Below are 13757 nucleotides of genomic sequence, written 5' to 3'. Positions count from 1 at the left end.
TCAATTTTTGAATAAGCAGCTTTTAATAATCCAGACTATTAGAAATACCCACTTTTGGATGACCGTAAAGCTCAGACCAAGATGAAGGAGTAAAAACACTGAGAGCACATTGATCAAAGACAGAGTGAGACAAGCAGGATCTGTCCATTTGACCAAAGGTTGCAGCCGGTGAGAACCTTAGGGGTCAGTAAAGAGCATAAATTGGACGGCAGGTCATTTAATATTGCCTCATAAAGAAAGAGACTGATGCTTCATTCTTCTGTCATGTAGAGAACACAAAGCTACTTCATTATACAAGACAGTGATGTGCATCAAATCCTAAACCTGAGACAAAACCAGTGCAGCATGGGAAACTGAGTCCGAAATTTTCAGAGAGGCATATGTAGCATGCATATAGAGAGAATCATCATAATCATGTACAGATAAATAGGTTTCTTGTTTTTTTTTTTTTTTTGAGCAACAAGTGATAAGCAGCCTTTGTTTCTGTTCAGCCTCAGGATTTTTTGTTGGGCTCTGAATGTGATGACAATAAAACAACCCAGGTATCTAAATGTATGGACCCATTCAATCCCCTCAATTGCTAAAGCATAGATCTGACATTTATCTCCCACTGTCCTCTTAGCCTGAGAGAAGTACATCATTTTAGATCTTTTGGCATTTATAACCGGCGTTTGTTTACAAAGATTTCTTTGGCCAGCACTGAAAGCAGCTTGCAGATGGTTGACTGCACTTAGTAGAGAAGGTGATGAGGCGTAAAGGAGGTGTCATCTGCATAGAAACTAGGGCTGGAACGATATGCTATTCTCGTGATTTGATACTGTTACGATTCTTGAGGTGCTGATTCGATTTAAATTGCGATTCCTCTATATTTATGTTTTGAGATTTTTTTTGAACACCAGACCATGGGGAAAAGTTAAATGATGATGATAATGTCCACAGACTATATCAGGAGCCATATTTTCCCAAAATGCACATTAACGCGAGTCAGAAACATTTGGCCCTCTGCTGGAGAAAAGTGGTAACTTTTTTCCAATCCAGTTTATAAACAAAGACTGAAATGAAGGGTTTGAATTTGATTTGAAAAAAAAAAAAAAAATATATATATATATATATATATATATATATATATATATATATATATGATTTTTTTCTCCCTCCCCTAATACGAATGGAACTTAAGCTCTTTGACAGTTTTACACAAGTTACTAATGTTAAAAAATCCTTTAAAGGGTGTGTGCCCTTTAAATGATTTTAGATTTTTTATCTTTTGTTTTTTTAATTGTTTGAATTCTTTTATTTTTACAGATGTTTTCCTTTCTTATATTGGTGGTGGTTCTTAGTCTTTTAAATATTTTTATTTTTTCTCACATTTCTCTTTTACCTCTCTTTCACTTCTTCTCTTCTATTTCTTTTTACTGATTGCTTTTACGATGTAAAGCACTTTGTAACTTCATTTTGAGAAGTGCTGTATAAATAAAGTTTATTATTATTATCATAAATCACAAAAAGAATAGGGCCCAATGTGGATCCTTGCAGGACACCATTGTTTATGTCCTGTTTTGTTACCTAGTGAAAACATGGTGATTATAGTAGTTTTCCCCACATTGTGATAAAGACTCTAAAATTATCTAATGAGTCTATTTAAAGCTTGGTTTCTTGTGATAATGTAATAACCTATTGATTTCTGGTGATTTACACCTTCTTAAGATACCAATTTTAGCCGACTGACAGAAATTAGACGAACCTTTTGCTGCTATTCCTGTGTTTCCTAAAGGAATCTGCCGTCACTGATGTTGTCGTCACTGATGTTGTGGACACTGATGTTGTGGACACTGATGTTGTCGTCACTGATGTTGTGGACACTGATGTTGTCGTTACCCTGGCTCAGTCATCCATGGGTCGTATGGCAACAGTGAAAGTTAAAAACAAATCTACTACTTTTATAGGAAATTTAACCCCTATTTATGGTTACATGCTAACATTCATGGATGGAATATGCTATTTTTAATGGTTTTTGATTTGGGAATTTATCAGCTTCAAATATTTAATCTTTCAGCCTGTCACTAGGTGGTAAATAAACCCACACCCACCCTGACAGTGTGGGTAAATCTGTCATTTTTTGGGTGGATTTTCTGTATTGGTAGTTTTTATGACAGGATGAAAACCTGCTTCCCTGTCTGTGATGTTCACAAGGTCAGGTCTTATAAAGACAAAGGAAAGAAATCACTCATCGCCCTCAGTGTGAAACCCTGCAGTGTACGATGTGGGAAGGGTCGACAGCAATCTGTCCTCTCTTTCTCCTGCTTTGAGGAGTTCTCTTCCCACGATAAAGCACGGCCCAAGGGCAGGACTGACATGGACTAAATAACTACAGGGATCCCAACCATGACCAATCATATCTGGTCTCAGAGTCTTGACTGAGGAAGTACGCATCATTGTCCAAGATAGAATAACAAGACTCCATCTACGCTGCATGTTTTCTTAATGTCTCCCTTGTGTGCATCCACAGTTTCTGGGATAAATAATTCAGCCGTGCTGGAAGTGGACGACGTGCTGGGAGAGGATGGCCTGTTGGAAGGAGTGCACCACTTTCCTGCTTGTTCTGCTGGTTCTGCTGGACTGGCAGCCGGTCTCTGGACTTCTGTCCCGACATCGCAGCTTGAGGAAAACCCGGGCACATCGTGAACACCGGCCGCAGAAGAACATCACGCTCGCTGTCATTTTACCTCAAAGCAACACAAACTACCCTTGGGCTTGGCCTCGCGTTGGTCCCGCTTTGGAGCGGGCTGTCAGGATCATCAACGCCGACCCCACCCTGCTCCCTGACCACCACCTGGTCTACGTTTACAAAAACAGTGAAAACAACCACAGCATCTGCTCCGAGTCCATCGCCCCGCTCATGGCTGTGGACCTGAAATTTGCATACGACCCCTGGGCGTTTATCGGGCCAGGCTGTTCCTACACGGCCTCCCCTGTTGGCCTCTTCACCACTCACTGGGATGTTCCCATGGTCACCGCAGGGGCCCCAGCGGTAGCCTTCTACGGTGGAGTCTACCCGTCCATCACCAACACTGGTCCCACCCATAAGAAGCTGGGGAAGTTCGCGCTGCAGATCTGCGAGCACTTTGGGTGGCGGGAGCATGTGATGCTCATGTTCAACGACAACAAAGAGGATGACCGGCCGTGTTACTTTGCAGTGGAGGGTCTGTACACCGAGCTGAAGAGCATCAACATCACCCTCGTCGACCTGGTGTTTGAGGAGAACAAGCCGCCCATCAACTACTCCCAGATCCTGTCTGAGGTCCAGAACGATGGCAGAGGTGAGCTGAAACTAAACAGTTCAATTCCTCATTTCTAAGACTATTTCGTCACACACTTATTTTTAGGCATATTTGTCTTGAAAAGTTTACATTGGCGCCTTTACAGCCTGTTTTACTGCTGCAGGGTGCAACTTTTTATGTCTCCTACTAAGTCCCCAAACAATGTAAAAAAATGACACCTATCTGGGAGCTAAGCGCTAACCTTTAGCATGAATTTTTCTCAAAAGGTTGACATTGCAGCTCTGTGTTACTGCTGGTCACACTACAGAGAGTCGAACATTTTCAGGATCCAACTTTTGGTTTTTGGAAGTAAAAACAAAGGAATCAGCTCCTGTATGATCCTGTCAGCTTAATGAGTGATTCTGTAATTAGGGAAACATTTCATGTCCATGGGATGTACACTGGGGAAAATAAGTATTGAACACATCAACTTTTTTCTCATCATATTTATTTCCAAAGCTGCAACTCAAACTAAATTTCTCCCAGACATTGGTATTAACTCAAATAATCCACACATGAAAAGAAATCACAACGTTCAGGTCCATAAATAATGATTATGGTGAATTAAGTACGATAACACAGGAAATAAGTGTTGAACACGCTAACTGAGACTCATCTAATACTTAGTGGAGAAGCCTTTGTTTGCAATGACAGCTTCCAGAAGCTTCTTGTATGTTTGAACTAATGGCCCACACTGCTCAGGTGTGATTTTGGCCCATTCCTCTGCACAGGTTGTCTTTAAATCTGGAATATTCTTTGGTGCCCTCTGGTGAACCCTTTTCTTTACTTCTTTCCACAAACGTTCAGTTGGATTGAAGTCAGGTGATTGACTAGGCCGTTCTAACACATTGATTTTCTTTTTCTGAAACCATTTGAGAGTCAACTTTGCCGTGTGCTTTGGATGGTTGTCCTGCTGGAAGGTCCAGCCACGTCTCATCTTCATCATCCTGGTGGATGGCAGCAGATTCAGATCAAGAATTTCCCCATACATGGCTCCATTCATTGCTCCTTCAGTTATATGAAGTTTGCCAACACCACGAGATGAGAAACAACCCCATGCCATGATGCTTCACCTCCAAACTTCACTGTTGGTGTAGTGTTTTTTGGCTGATGTGCAGAGCCATTTCTCCTCCAAACATGGTCTGTAGTATGACAGCCCAAAAGTTCAGTTTTGGTCTCATCTGACCAGACAACATTCTCCCAGTATTCTACAGGCTTGTCAAGATGCTGTTTAGCAAACTTTAAACCAGCTTCAACATGCCTTTTCTTGAGGAATGGAGTCTTGTGGGCTGAGCGTCCAAAGAGGCCATGGCGGTGGAGTTTATTGCCTGTTGTTTTCTCTGTAACAATTGTACCTGCTGCCTCCAAGTCTTTCTGGAGCACTTTCAGGGTGGTCCTTGGCTGGTTGAGTCCTCTTCTGACTATCTTTCTGACTCCCTGGTCAGAAATCTTCAAGGAGCTCCTGTGCGTGGCCTGTTGATGGTAAGGTGGTGCTTCTTCCACTTGTGAATAATGGCCCCAACGGTGCTGACTGGAATATTCAGGTGCTTTGATATAAGTCTGTAACCAGTTCCATTCTGATGCTGAGCAACAACCAGGTTGTGAATGTCTTCAGAGAGCTCTTTGCCTTTACCCATCATGAGGTGTGTGGTATTTAACTGCTTGGTGAAAAAAACACCTTTTTTATAGGACCATCAATTTGCTCTAGCCCAGCTGATGTTGGTTTGCACTAATTGGAAGTTCAAGTAATAATTACTGACAGATTTCAGCTGGTATGGTGCATTTCCTGTCCAAAGTATTCAGCCTTTCCACGGTGGGTTCAATACTTTTTTCCTGTGTTATCGTACTTAATTCACCATAATCATTATTTATGGACCTGAACGTTGTGATTTCTTTTCATGTGTGGATTATTTGAGTTTATACCAATGTCTGGGAGAAATTTCGTTAGAATCGCAGCTTTGAATATAAATGTAACTAAAAAAATAGTTGTGTTCAATACTTATTTTCCCCACTGTAAATGATGAGGGACATTTCTAGGGAGCGTAGTCTGACACAGAAATGTTAAATAACTCTAAATTCAGTATAATTTAGAGAAAAAATATTTTTGTTACTTCAATATTTAAGAATTCATTAGCACTTAAGCTCGCTAACTAATGAATTAAGTACATCCCAGGTGTATCATTTGCAATCTAATAGAAATGAAACAAAAAAGCAGATGTGTTTTCCACTTTTTATAAACCTGAAACGTTCCCTGATTATAGAGTCACTCTGATGCTGAGCCCAGAGAAGTCCCGCTTGTAGGAAGTGGCTATAAATAACATTATTGAACTCACCTGTTCCTGTCGGATCCAATCACTGAGGAGAAATGTGTTTTTTACCCCAGACACCGAGGGTGAACAGCCGGGTAAAGTAGTTGCACAGTCCTCTCTGCCTCTGCATCATTGGCTGTAATTGAAAGTGGCGGTGATGGGAAACAGGAGCAGATGATGTGCAATAAAGACACGGGGACGTTTGATAGGTGAATTTGTGACAGCTGAGCCACTGAGAAAGGTTACCGTTCGTCTGGTCTGACGGCTGTGATGTCTGCAGGCCTCTAATGGGTTTTTAAGGCCAGTTAATTAAGGCAAAAGTCATAATTATGGTTCTTTGTCAGGGATGTAATCACACACTCAGCTCAGGATATGATGTAACTCATGAGGCCGCTCCACATTTTCATGATTTGCTCTGTGAGAGTGTGAGTAACGCTGCTAATGTTCAGGCTTTAGAGAAGAAATTGGCTCATAAAACGTTTTTTTTGTGAGGCTTTTATTTCATCTTTTTACTGCCTCATGTTCATTTCACACCAAAATGCAAAACATATTTCCACTTTTCATCTGCAGGAGCAAACAAAAACATCTTCTAATGGCTGATGGTTGTAAAATCTGGTTATAAACGCTGCACAAAAAGTGAAGAAATTCATGTTTGGTTGATTATTTCTTTCTTTGCGTTTGTGGGATGAGCTGCAGAGCTCAGTACGGGGGTTGCACCCAACAGCCTGTCCTGCCTTCCACTCTTCTTTGGTAGATTTGAAGATTAAAGTTGGAAAAAAAGCACAATGGAAGTTAAAAATTTAGAAAACCGCAACCACCTGATGCTGTTTGGCATTGGCATCAAAGATTTGGCAAAATTTGGATCGATTGGAGACATCAGCCCCTGACCCAAGACTTGTAATAAAATCAAAAGCAGGTAGCGCCCTCTGTTGTTCAAAAAGGTTGCAATGATACATTTCTACTCAGCGAATTAACTTGTATGGTATGTAGGGTTGGGGCAGCCACTGCAGTTGTGTAGCATTTGTTTGTAATGCACGATAGACACAACCCGTTTTTTCATCACTTAGAGTCGGCCATGATTTCTGAGTCATCAAATATTCATTATTTAGTTAAAAATCCAGCAGTTACTTTGGTTTTTATCACATTAAAATTTAGTTTTTTTTCATTGTGTCTGGTTGTAAAACAGTATTCCAAAAGGAGGTGGCTGTAGCATTAGTAATAGCATTAGACATTATTAATATCGGATATCGGTCCGATATCAGCAAAAAAACAAATATCGGTATCGTATCAGAATGCATCTAAAATCTCTGATATAATCACTCTGATATAAGCAGTCCATTCCAGACTCCGCTCCTGCTGTTTTTATTTGATTTATTTAGGTTATTTTCTGGGTCTTCTAATTAATTATTTATTTTATGTAATTTCTAGTATCTTTTATGGTTAATGTTAGCATTTCTATGACCCATTGGTCAATAATAAATGGGTCAGTTTTTCCTCATACCTACTGTTGCTGACTACTGTTCTTTGTTTGAATAATATCACTTAATCAAGCCTTTTCTAACATGACAGACATACTAAAAAATAAGTAATGACAGTATGCATGTTTAATGCTGATATTGTATCGGATTAATATCGGTATCGGCCAATACTCAATGCTGCAGTATCAGTATCGTTTCGGAAGTGAAAGTGTGATATCGGGACATCCCTATGTAGCATATCTGAAAGCTGTTTGCCAACCAAACAATAACTGCGTCAAATAAAAAACAGTTAGAAAGACCATGTCTACACGTTTCCAAAAGCCACCTGCGTTTACATGAGGATGGAGTGAAAACGATCCGTGTTCATACGACTCAGAGAGGACGAGTCACAGCGATGTAGTGGCCATGCCAGGCCAGTAGTTGGCAATGTGGATATATGTGTGTATATATGTTACTCAGAAATCAGCCATCATTGTTGTGATCGTTCTTTCTTTTTCTGCCATTTTATTGTGTGAGATGGTCGGCAATCCAACCTTGAGGCGCATTACCGCCACCAACTGGACCTGAGTGGATTAACTGGAAGTTGTGGCTGCGAGCGCAACCTTCACCTGAAACTGTAAGCGCACATGCGATGAGTCAGTGTTTCACCCTTAGAAGATCTGCACTGTGGGGCGTTTTGAAAACTCCCCACTCTGGAGAGCGTTTTCAAAAGTTTCCATTTTCAGACAAAACACAACAAAATGTTATTGGATTTGACCGTTATTGGCGTTGTGTAAACATGGCCTCAAACCGGGACAGGTCTCCAAATTACCCATCCATACCGCCCCACTTTTTGGTACCTTTCTGTTGGGGTGCCAGACACACTGACTCCAGAAGGTGGAGCTAGAAACACTGTAGTCTGTTGATTGGTCAAAAGAACAGTCACTTCCTGTGATAACAGTAATAAACAAAGCTCATTGTTCTTTGTAACAAAGAGCTACATGCCATTCACAGAGAAGATGAGTTGCTGGATGTCTTCATTGTTGCTCTTTTTTTACGGTGTCACATTTTTCTTCTTTGTTGGATTAATTAGCGCGGTACGCTGTATCGTGCTGCTATGGCGTCATGCTATCACATAGCTACACGTCGCTTACCAAGAAGGACATGGTTGGCTGTTGAAACACAAACAGGATCAGACTTTACCGATCCAACCCGTACCAAGCTGAACCGATCCGTACCGGACCACTTGGTGGAAACAGGGTTTATGGGTGTTTAAGGGTCATAAATGCTGAGTCAGACTCTGCTGGTGCCCTTCAAGCCTGACAGAAACAGACCTGTGGTCGACCAATCCCTGAATCGACGCCTGTGATTATCAAGTTGTACTCTGACTTGAAACACCCATCCCTACTGCCAAGATAATCCGTCTTATTGCAGCACAGTACGTGTTTTTTGCCAAAACAGACTTGTTTTTATTCTCAGATGGTTTGTTTTGCCCATGGTGTCCCTAAATATTTGCCTCTGGAGCTTGAACCTCGTAGTTGCAACATCTTGAGCTTTTCCCTCCTGGTTGGAGAAATGCAGCGAAGGAAAAGTTTCAGAATCAGAAAAACTTTATTCAGCTTTGGTTTCACTTTTTTAGACGTGTAACTCCTTCTCTATGCATATCAGACTGTGTATGTTTCTGCAGCAGATTGTGTTTGCATTGGGAAAAAGCAGACGATGACTTCTGTTTTCAGTCATTTTTCACATTTCTAGCTGAGTGCAGGTCTGTTTATCATCCGTTTAATCCTTTCTCATTAGTCCGTCAATGCTGAGAACACTTAAGAGTGACTGTGTGCGATAATTGAGCCAGTTACCCGGCTGCATGTGCAGTTATTGACGAGTGGAAATTCACCGTCTGTAAATGGAGACGCTTTTCCTCAGCCTTCAAGGTTTCTGCTCGCCGTGAAATCACTGCAGGAGAAAGACGTCTTCAGCTCTCACTAATGATTTAAAAAGCAGGTCTCGTCTCTTCGCCGTCCTCTCAAAGCAACAACTGGAGAAGAGTTATGTGTTGTAATTAGACGCTTGTTGCTCTGTAAGCAGCAGGTTCACCATAAAAAATCAAATTAAGTTTATCTCCCCAGCTGAGACGAGGCTGCAGCAATCGGCTTCGGCTCTGATAGAATAATGAATAATATTAGTAATCAAAGAGCGAGAGGAGAGGACGGGTCAGAGTGCAGCAGTTTCACGTCTAATAAATCTTTAATTACTGCCATACAGATGACAGGATGTGATGTTAATCAGGGGCAGGTGAAATTAATTAAATGACAGAAAAAAGAGCTGGGATTCACGTTTACTGATTTGGTTTTCACTCTAAGTGTCTCCAAACTCAATCTAAAACTTTTCATCTTCTCTTCAAACTGGGGGGAACAGTCACAGTCTATCGAAGCTAAAACCCAGCTCCTGTCGTCAATAATCTGAAGATAGTTTATTTCTCTCTATGAACAGATCGATTTCCTAACTGCATGAGGAACAGGAAAGAGCAATGATGAATCCTTCCTCACTTCAGTAATGATTTGATTTGTTTTATCAATCTGCATCATCACGTTATTTCAGTAAACTGAAAAGATGTTAATCTCAAAAAGATCCCTTTGGGTTTTAGCTTCAAAAAACAAAACAAACAAACGGAAAAAGCTGTCTGTTTGCAGAGCAACAGCTGGAGTTCTAGAATTCTGAGACCAAGGACGGAATTCTGCCCTCGACCTGAGAATTCTAGAACATTTTGACCGTTCTAAAAATAAAGGGTCAGACCTGATCCTCCTCATTTGTAGACCTCATTATGACCAGGGAGTGTATAAAGTGTTAAAAAAAAATGGACGCCATCACAAAAACTGCTCCCCCTGGTGGCTGGCTGCAGTATAGGTCAAAAACTCTGTCTCCCAGTCATTCCAGATGAACTGTGGTTAAACTTTAAAAAAATAAAAACACCTGGTAGAAATATTTTGGCTCAACAACGGCAGGTCAGACGAGGGTATTTTACACTTCGAAACCGTAAAATGGTCCAACGGTCTGAACAGTCTATGAGTCAGACAAACATTTTAAACAGGGGTGGCCAACCAGTCAGAGACTAAGAGCCACAAAAATTACTGTGGTACTACACAGAGCTACATCACACACGGGGTCTTACAAACACACACTTCCTTTCAAGCATAAATGAAATGACATAAAATGAAAATCAACACATTTCCATCTATCTATCTATCTATCTATCTATCTATCTATCTATCTATCTATCTATCTATCTATCTATCTATCTATCTATCTATCTATCTATCTAGCTATGACCACATGAGCAATTGAGAGGAGCGCATGTAGAGAAGAGAAACTGAAACTTAAGTATCAATCTCATCACACAAGTATTGATCAATACTGATCCCAACGTAAGCATCAATATATCAATATTTTAGATTGATCAGTACACCACTACTCACAACAATATATAGATCTATAAATATATTTTTTTTAGGAATGGATCGAAGAGCCACACACTGAAAGGCTAAGAGCCACAGGTTGGCCACCCTTGATTTTAAAAGTAATTCTCTGAACTTCTTGATGAAAACTGTCTCATTGCCACAGTGTTGCTGACTTTCAGGCCCCTTTAGAAACTTATTTCAGAAAAGCAACAAATCTAGAGACTTTTTCCAGAGTTTGGAGGTGGACAAGTCCTCATTGCTCACTCAACAGTCCCTCCCAGCCGCAGCCAGAGCAGGCAACTGTATGCAAATGAATTGGGCATGTGCAAACACTCTGCTGGTGTTTAAAATATATAAAATAAAGTGAAATAATAAGGAGAGTTGTAAGTTTGACTGTCAAAAAAAGAAGAAATTAATGGACGGATTAGATGTAAATTTGTAGTTTTTAACATATTAACGCTGTTTTGTTGTAAATGTAAATATTATAAAGGGAAAGAAAGAAAAAAATAAAAATTTACATTCTAGAGAATTTTTCTTTGGTTTTCTTGATTTATTTATTTATTTTTTTTTCAATTAATGTGGTGTGGGCTGATTCCCTCTTTATCTCTAGAAAACCGTCTGTCGTGATAGTTTTGAAGACTTAAAGGGGAAAAATTAATAAGTTATTTAGTATTTCAATAAAAGGATGAAAAAAGACAGTAAAATGAAATGCTTTATTGGTAAAATATTAGCAAAAAAGCAAAACACAGACGTGTTTTTAGCTAGAAAATAAATTAAAAGTTGTGTTAAGTTCCTTAAAAAGTGACGACAAATAAAGCCTAAATCACTCTGTGGCTCTTTATTGCATCCATATACGTCAGCACTTTGTATCTGGACTCAGCATGTTACACACACACCCTCACACACACACACACACACACACACACACTGACACACACAGTGTAAGCGTGTCTTTGTTGTGGGAGCTCTCAGCGGCCTGTTTGAGATCATCTCTTGTTGTTCCAGCTGCTCAGATCAGAGATAGTCTGAGCTCATGTGAGCACAGATTGAGGAGCTCCACATGGCTCCGCGCCTCCTCTCCCCTGTGTGACCTGCTCCTCGTTCGCCGGCAGCACGCCTTGTTAACCCCCCCATTAGCTCCCGATGCGTGCCGCGGGGCCTCATCAGAGCAGCAGAAACCCGAGCCGATCGATGCTTCCACCGGCCAGACGGCAGCTCGGTGATGTAAATGGCTCAGCCCGAGGACGCAGTGGAAAGTCTGCATCAGTGAGTGATACAGCAGATTTCCAGAACAGAGCGGGCGCAGGGTTAATGAGTTAAACACACCAGGCCAACAACAAACAGCAGAAATCGCCACAAACAGACGAATATCAGGAAAACTCAGAGAGCTTTCAGTCTGCTGAGAGAAGGATTATTCATTAACATAATGAGAATAATTGCATTATTAGATGACACTGAAGTTGCTCAAAGCCTTTTTCATCAAAACAGATTAAATCTATAAATTAGACTTTTGCAGCTGCTTTTGTTGCACACGTCTCAAACTCTACTTCTGTGGATTTTTAAAGCTTTCATTCCTCTCTGATAACTTCACCCTCTCATAAAGCAACAGGTACTTCCAGTTAACTAAAAGCTTTAGCTAAATCAGGGGTGTCAAACTCTTTTTAGTTCCAGGTCCATATGGGTCTGAATTTGATTTTAAGTGGGCCAGACCAGTAAAATCACAGCACAATTACCCTTACATAACAAAAAAGATAAAAGTTTTCCCTTTGTCTTTTTGCAAAGAATTACAAGTATATTATAAAAAATCTTGATGAAAGCAGAATGTTGTTTCTAAAATATGAGCTAAAGTCCAAAACACCAGCTACAGGTTAAAACACAAGTGAGAGGCCAAAACACAGGCTAAAGGCTTAAAAACTGGCTGACACCTATAATATAAGCTAAAGGCCAAACCACAAGCTAAAAGCTAAATCACCGGCTACATGCTAAAACACTGGCTGAAGGCTGAAATATGAGCTAAGGGCTAAAACACTGGCTGAAGGCTAAAAAAGAGCCAAATGCTAAAACACTGGCAGAAGACTAAAAATTAAACTAAAGGCTAATTCAGAAGCTAAGTGCTAAAACACTGGCTACAGGCTAAAACACTGGCTGAAGGCTGAAACACTGGCTGAAGACTAAAAAATGAGCTAAGGGCTAATTCACAAGCCAAGTGCTAAAACACTGGCTAAAGACTAAAATATAAGCCAAAGGCCAAACCACAAGCTAAAAGCTATATCACCGGCTACATGCTAAAACACTGGCTGAAGGCTGAAATATGAGCTAAGGGCTAAACCACAAGCTAAAAGCTAAATCACCAGGCTACATGCTAAAACACTAGCTGAAGACTAAAAAATAAGCTGAAGGCTAGTTCACAAGCTAAGTGCTAAAACACAGGCTAAAGGCTAAAACACTGGCTGAAGACTAAAAAATAAGCTTAAGGCTAAACACAAGCTAAAAGCTAAATCACCAGCTACATGCTAAATCACTGGCTGAAGGCTGATATTTTAGCTAAAGGCTAAACCACAAACTAAAGGCTAAAACACAGGCTAAAGGCTAAAACACTGGCTGAAGACTGAAATATGAGCTTAATGCTAAACACAAGCTAAAAGCTAAATCACCAGCTACAGACTAAAACACTGGCTGAAGGCTGAAATATGAGCTAAAGGCTTAACCACAAACTAAGGGCCAAAATATGAGGAAAAGGTTTAAAGACAAGCTGAAGGCTAATTCACAAGCCAAAAGCTAAATTACAGGCTAAAGGCTAAAACAAGAGCCAAAGGCTAAAACACTTGCTGAAGACTAAAATTTGAGCTTTAGGCTAAAACCCACGTGAAGGGCTAACCTGTTTGTGCTAATGTTGGCTCCAACCCACAGTCAGCAGTTATTCTGCAGTGGTCTGTTCAAACTTGAGAGTCTATCAATAAAACAAAGAGCCAGGTTACGTTAGCTCTGCTTGGTGAGGTTGGAGTTGGTAGATGAGCTCTGGTAGGACAGAACCAGGATTCACTAACGTTACACGTCCACCTTCTGGACACAAAATGAAACTACAAACTGAGTTTACAACATTTGACTGTTGTCACCTTTTAAACAACAACGCTACAAAAATTGTCCTAAACAAAGAAAAGCAGAAGAAGAAGCAGAAGTCACTTTAATCAACACCAACAGTTTTAACACGAAAGC

General features: G+C 40.5%; 1 protein-coding gene across 2 annotated transcripts in view; it reads left to right on the top strand.

Moving 5' to 3' along the window:
* The window catches only part of LOC141800757 (atrial natriuretic peptide receptor 1-like), a 110459-nt gene that overhangs the window by 1149 nt on the left and 95553 nt on the right, over positions 1 to 13757 (top strand). Inside the window, exons 1-2 of one of the 2 annotated variants that reach the window (XM_074683527.1) lie at positions 2404 to 2425; positions 2510 to 3320. In XM_074683527.1, the coding sequence (XP_074539628.1) occupies positions 2564 to 3320 (757 nt within the window). In that variant the 5' untranslated portion in view covers positions 2404 to 2425; positions 2510 to 2563. Of the gene's footprint in view, positions 1 to 2403; positions 2426 to 2509; positions 3321 to 13757 lie in introns of those variants that run through there. The other variant, XM_074683526.1, reaches the window with a different exon arrangement.

Source organism: Halichoeres trimaculatus, unplaced genomic scaffold (assembly GCF_033239565.1).
Source record: "Halichoeres trimaculatus isolate MK-OKI-2021-1 unplaced genomic scaffold, fHalTri1.1 fHalTri1_scaffold_12, whole genome shotgun sequence".
In the NCBI taxonomy this organism is placed as follows: Eukaryota; Metazoa; Chordata; class Actinopteri; order Labriformes; family Labridae; genus Halichoeres; species Halichoeres trimaculatus.
The sequence above is the reverse complement of the archived record's forward strand: the minus strand, read 5'-3'. Positions and strand labels throughout refer to the sequence as shown.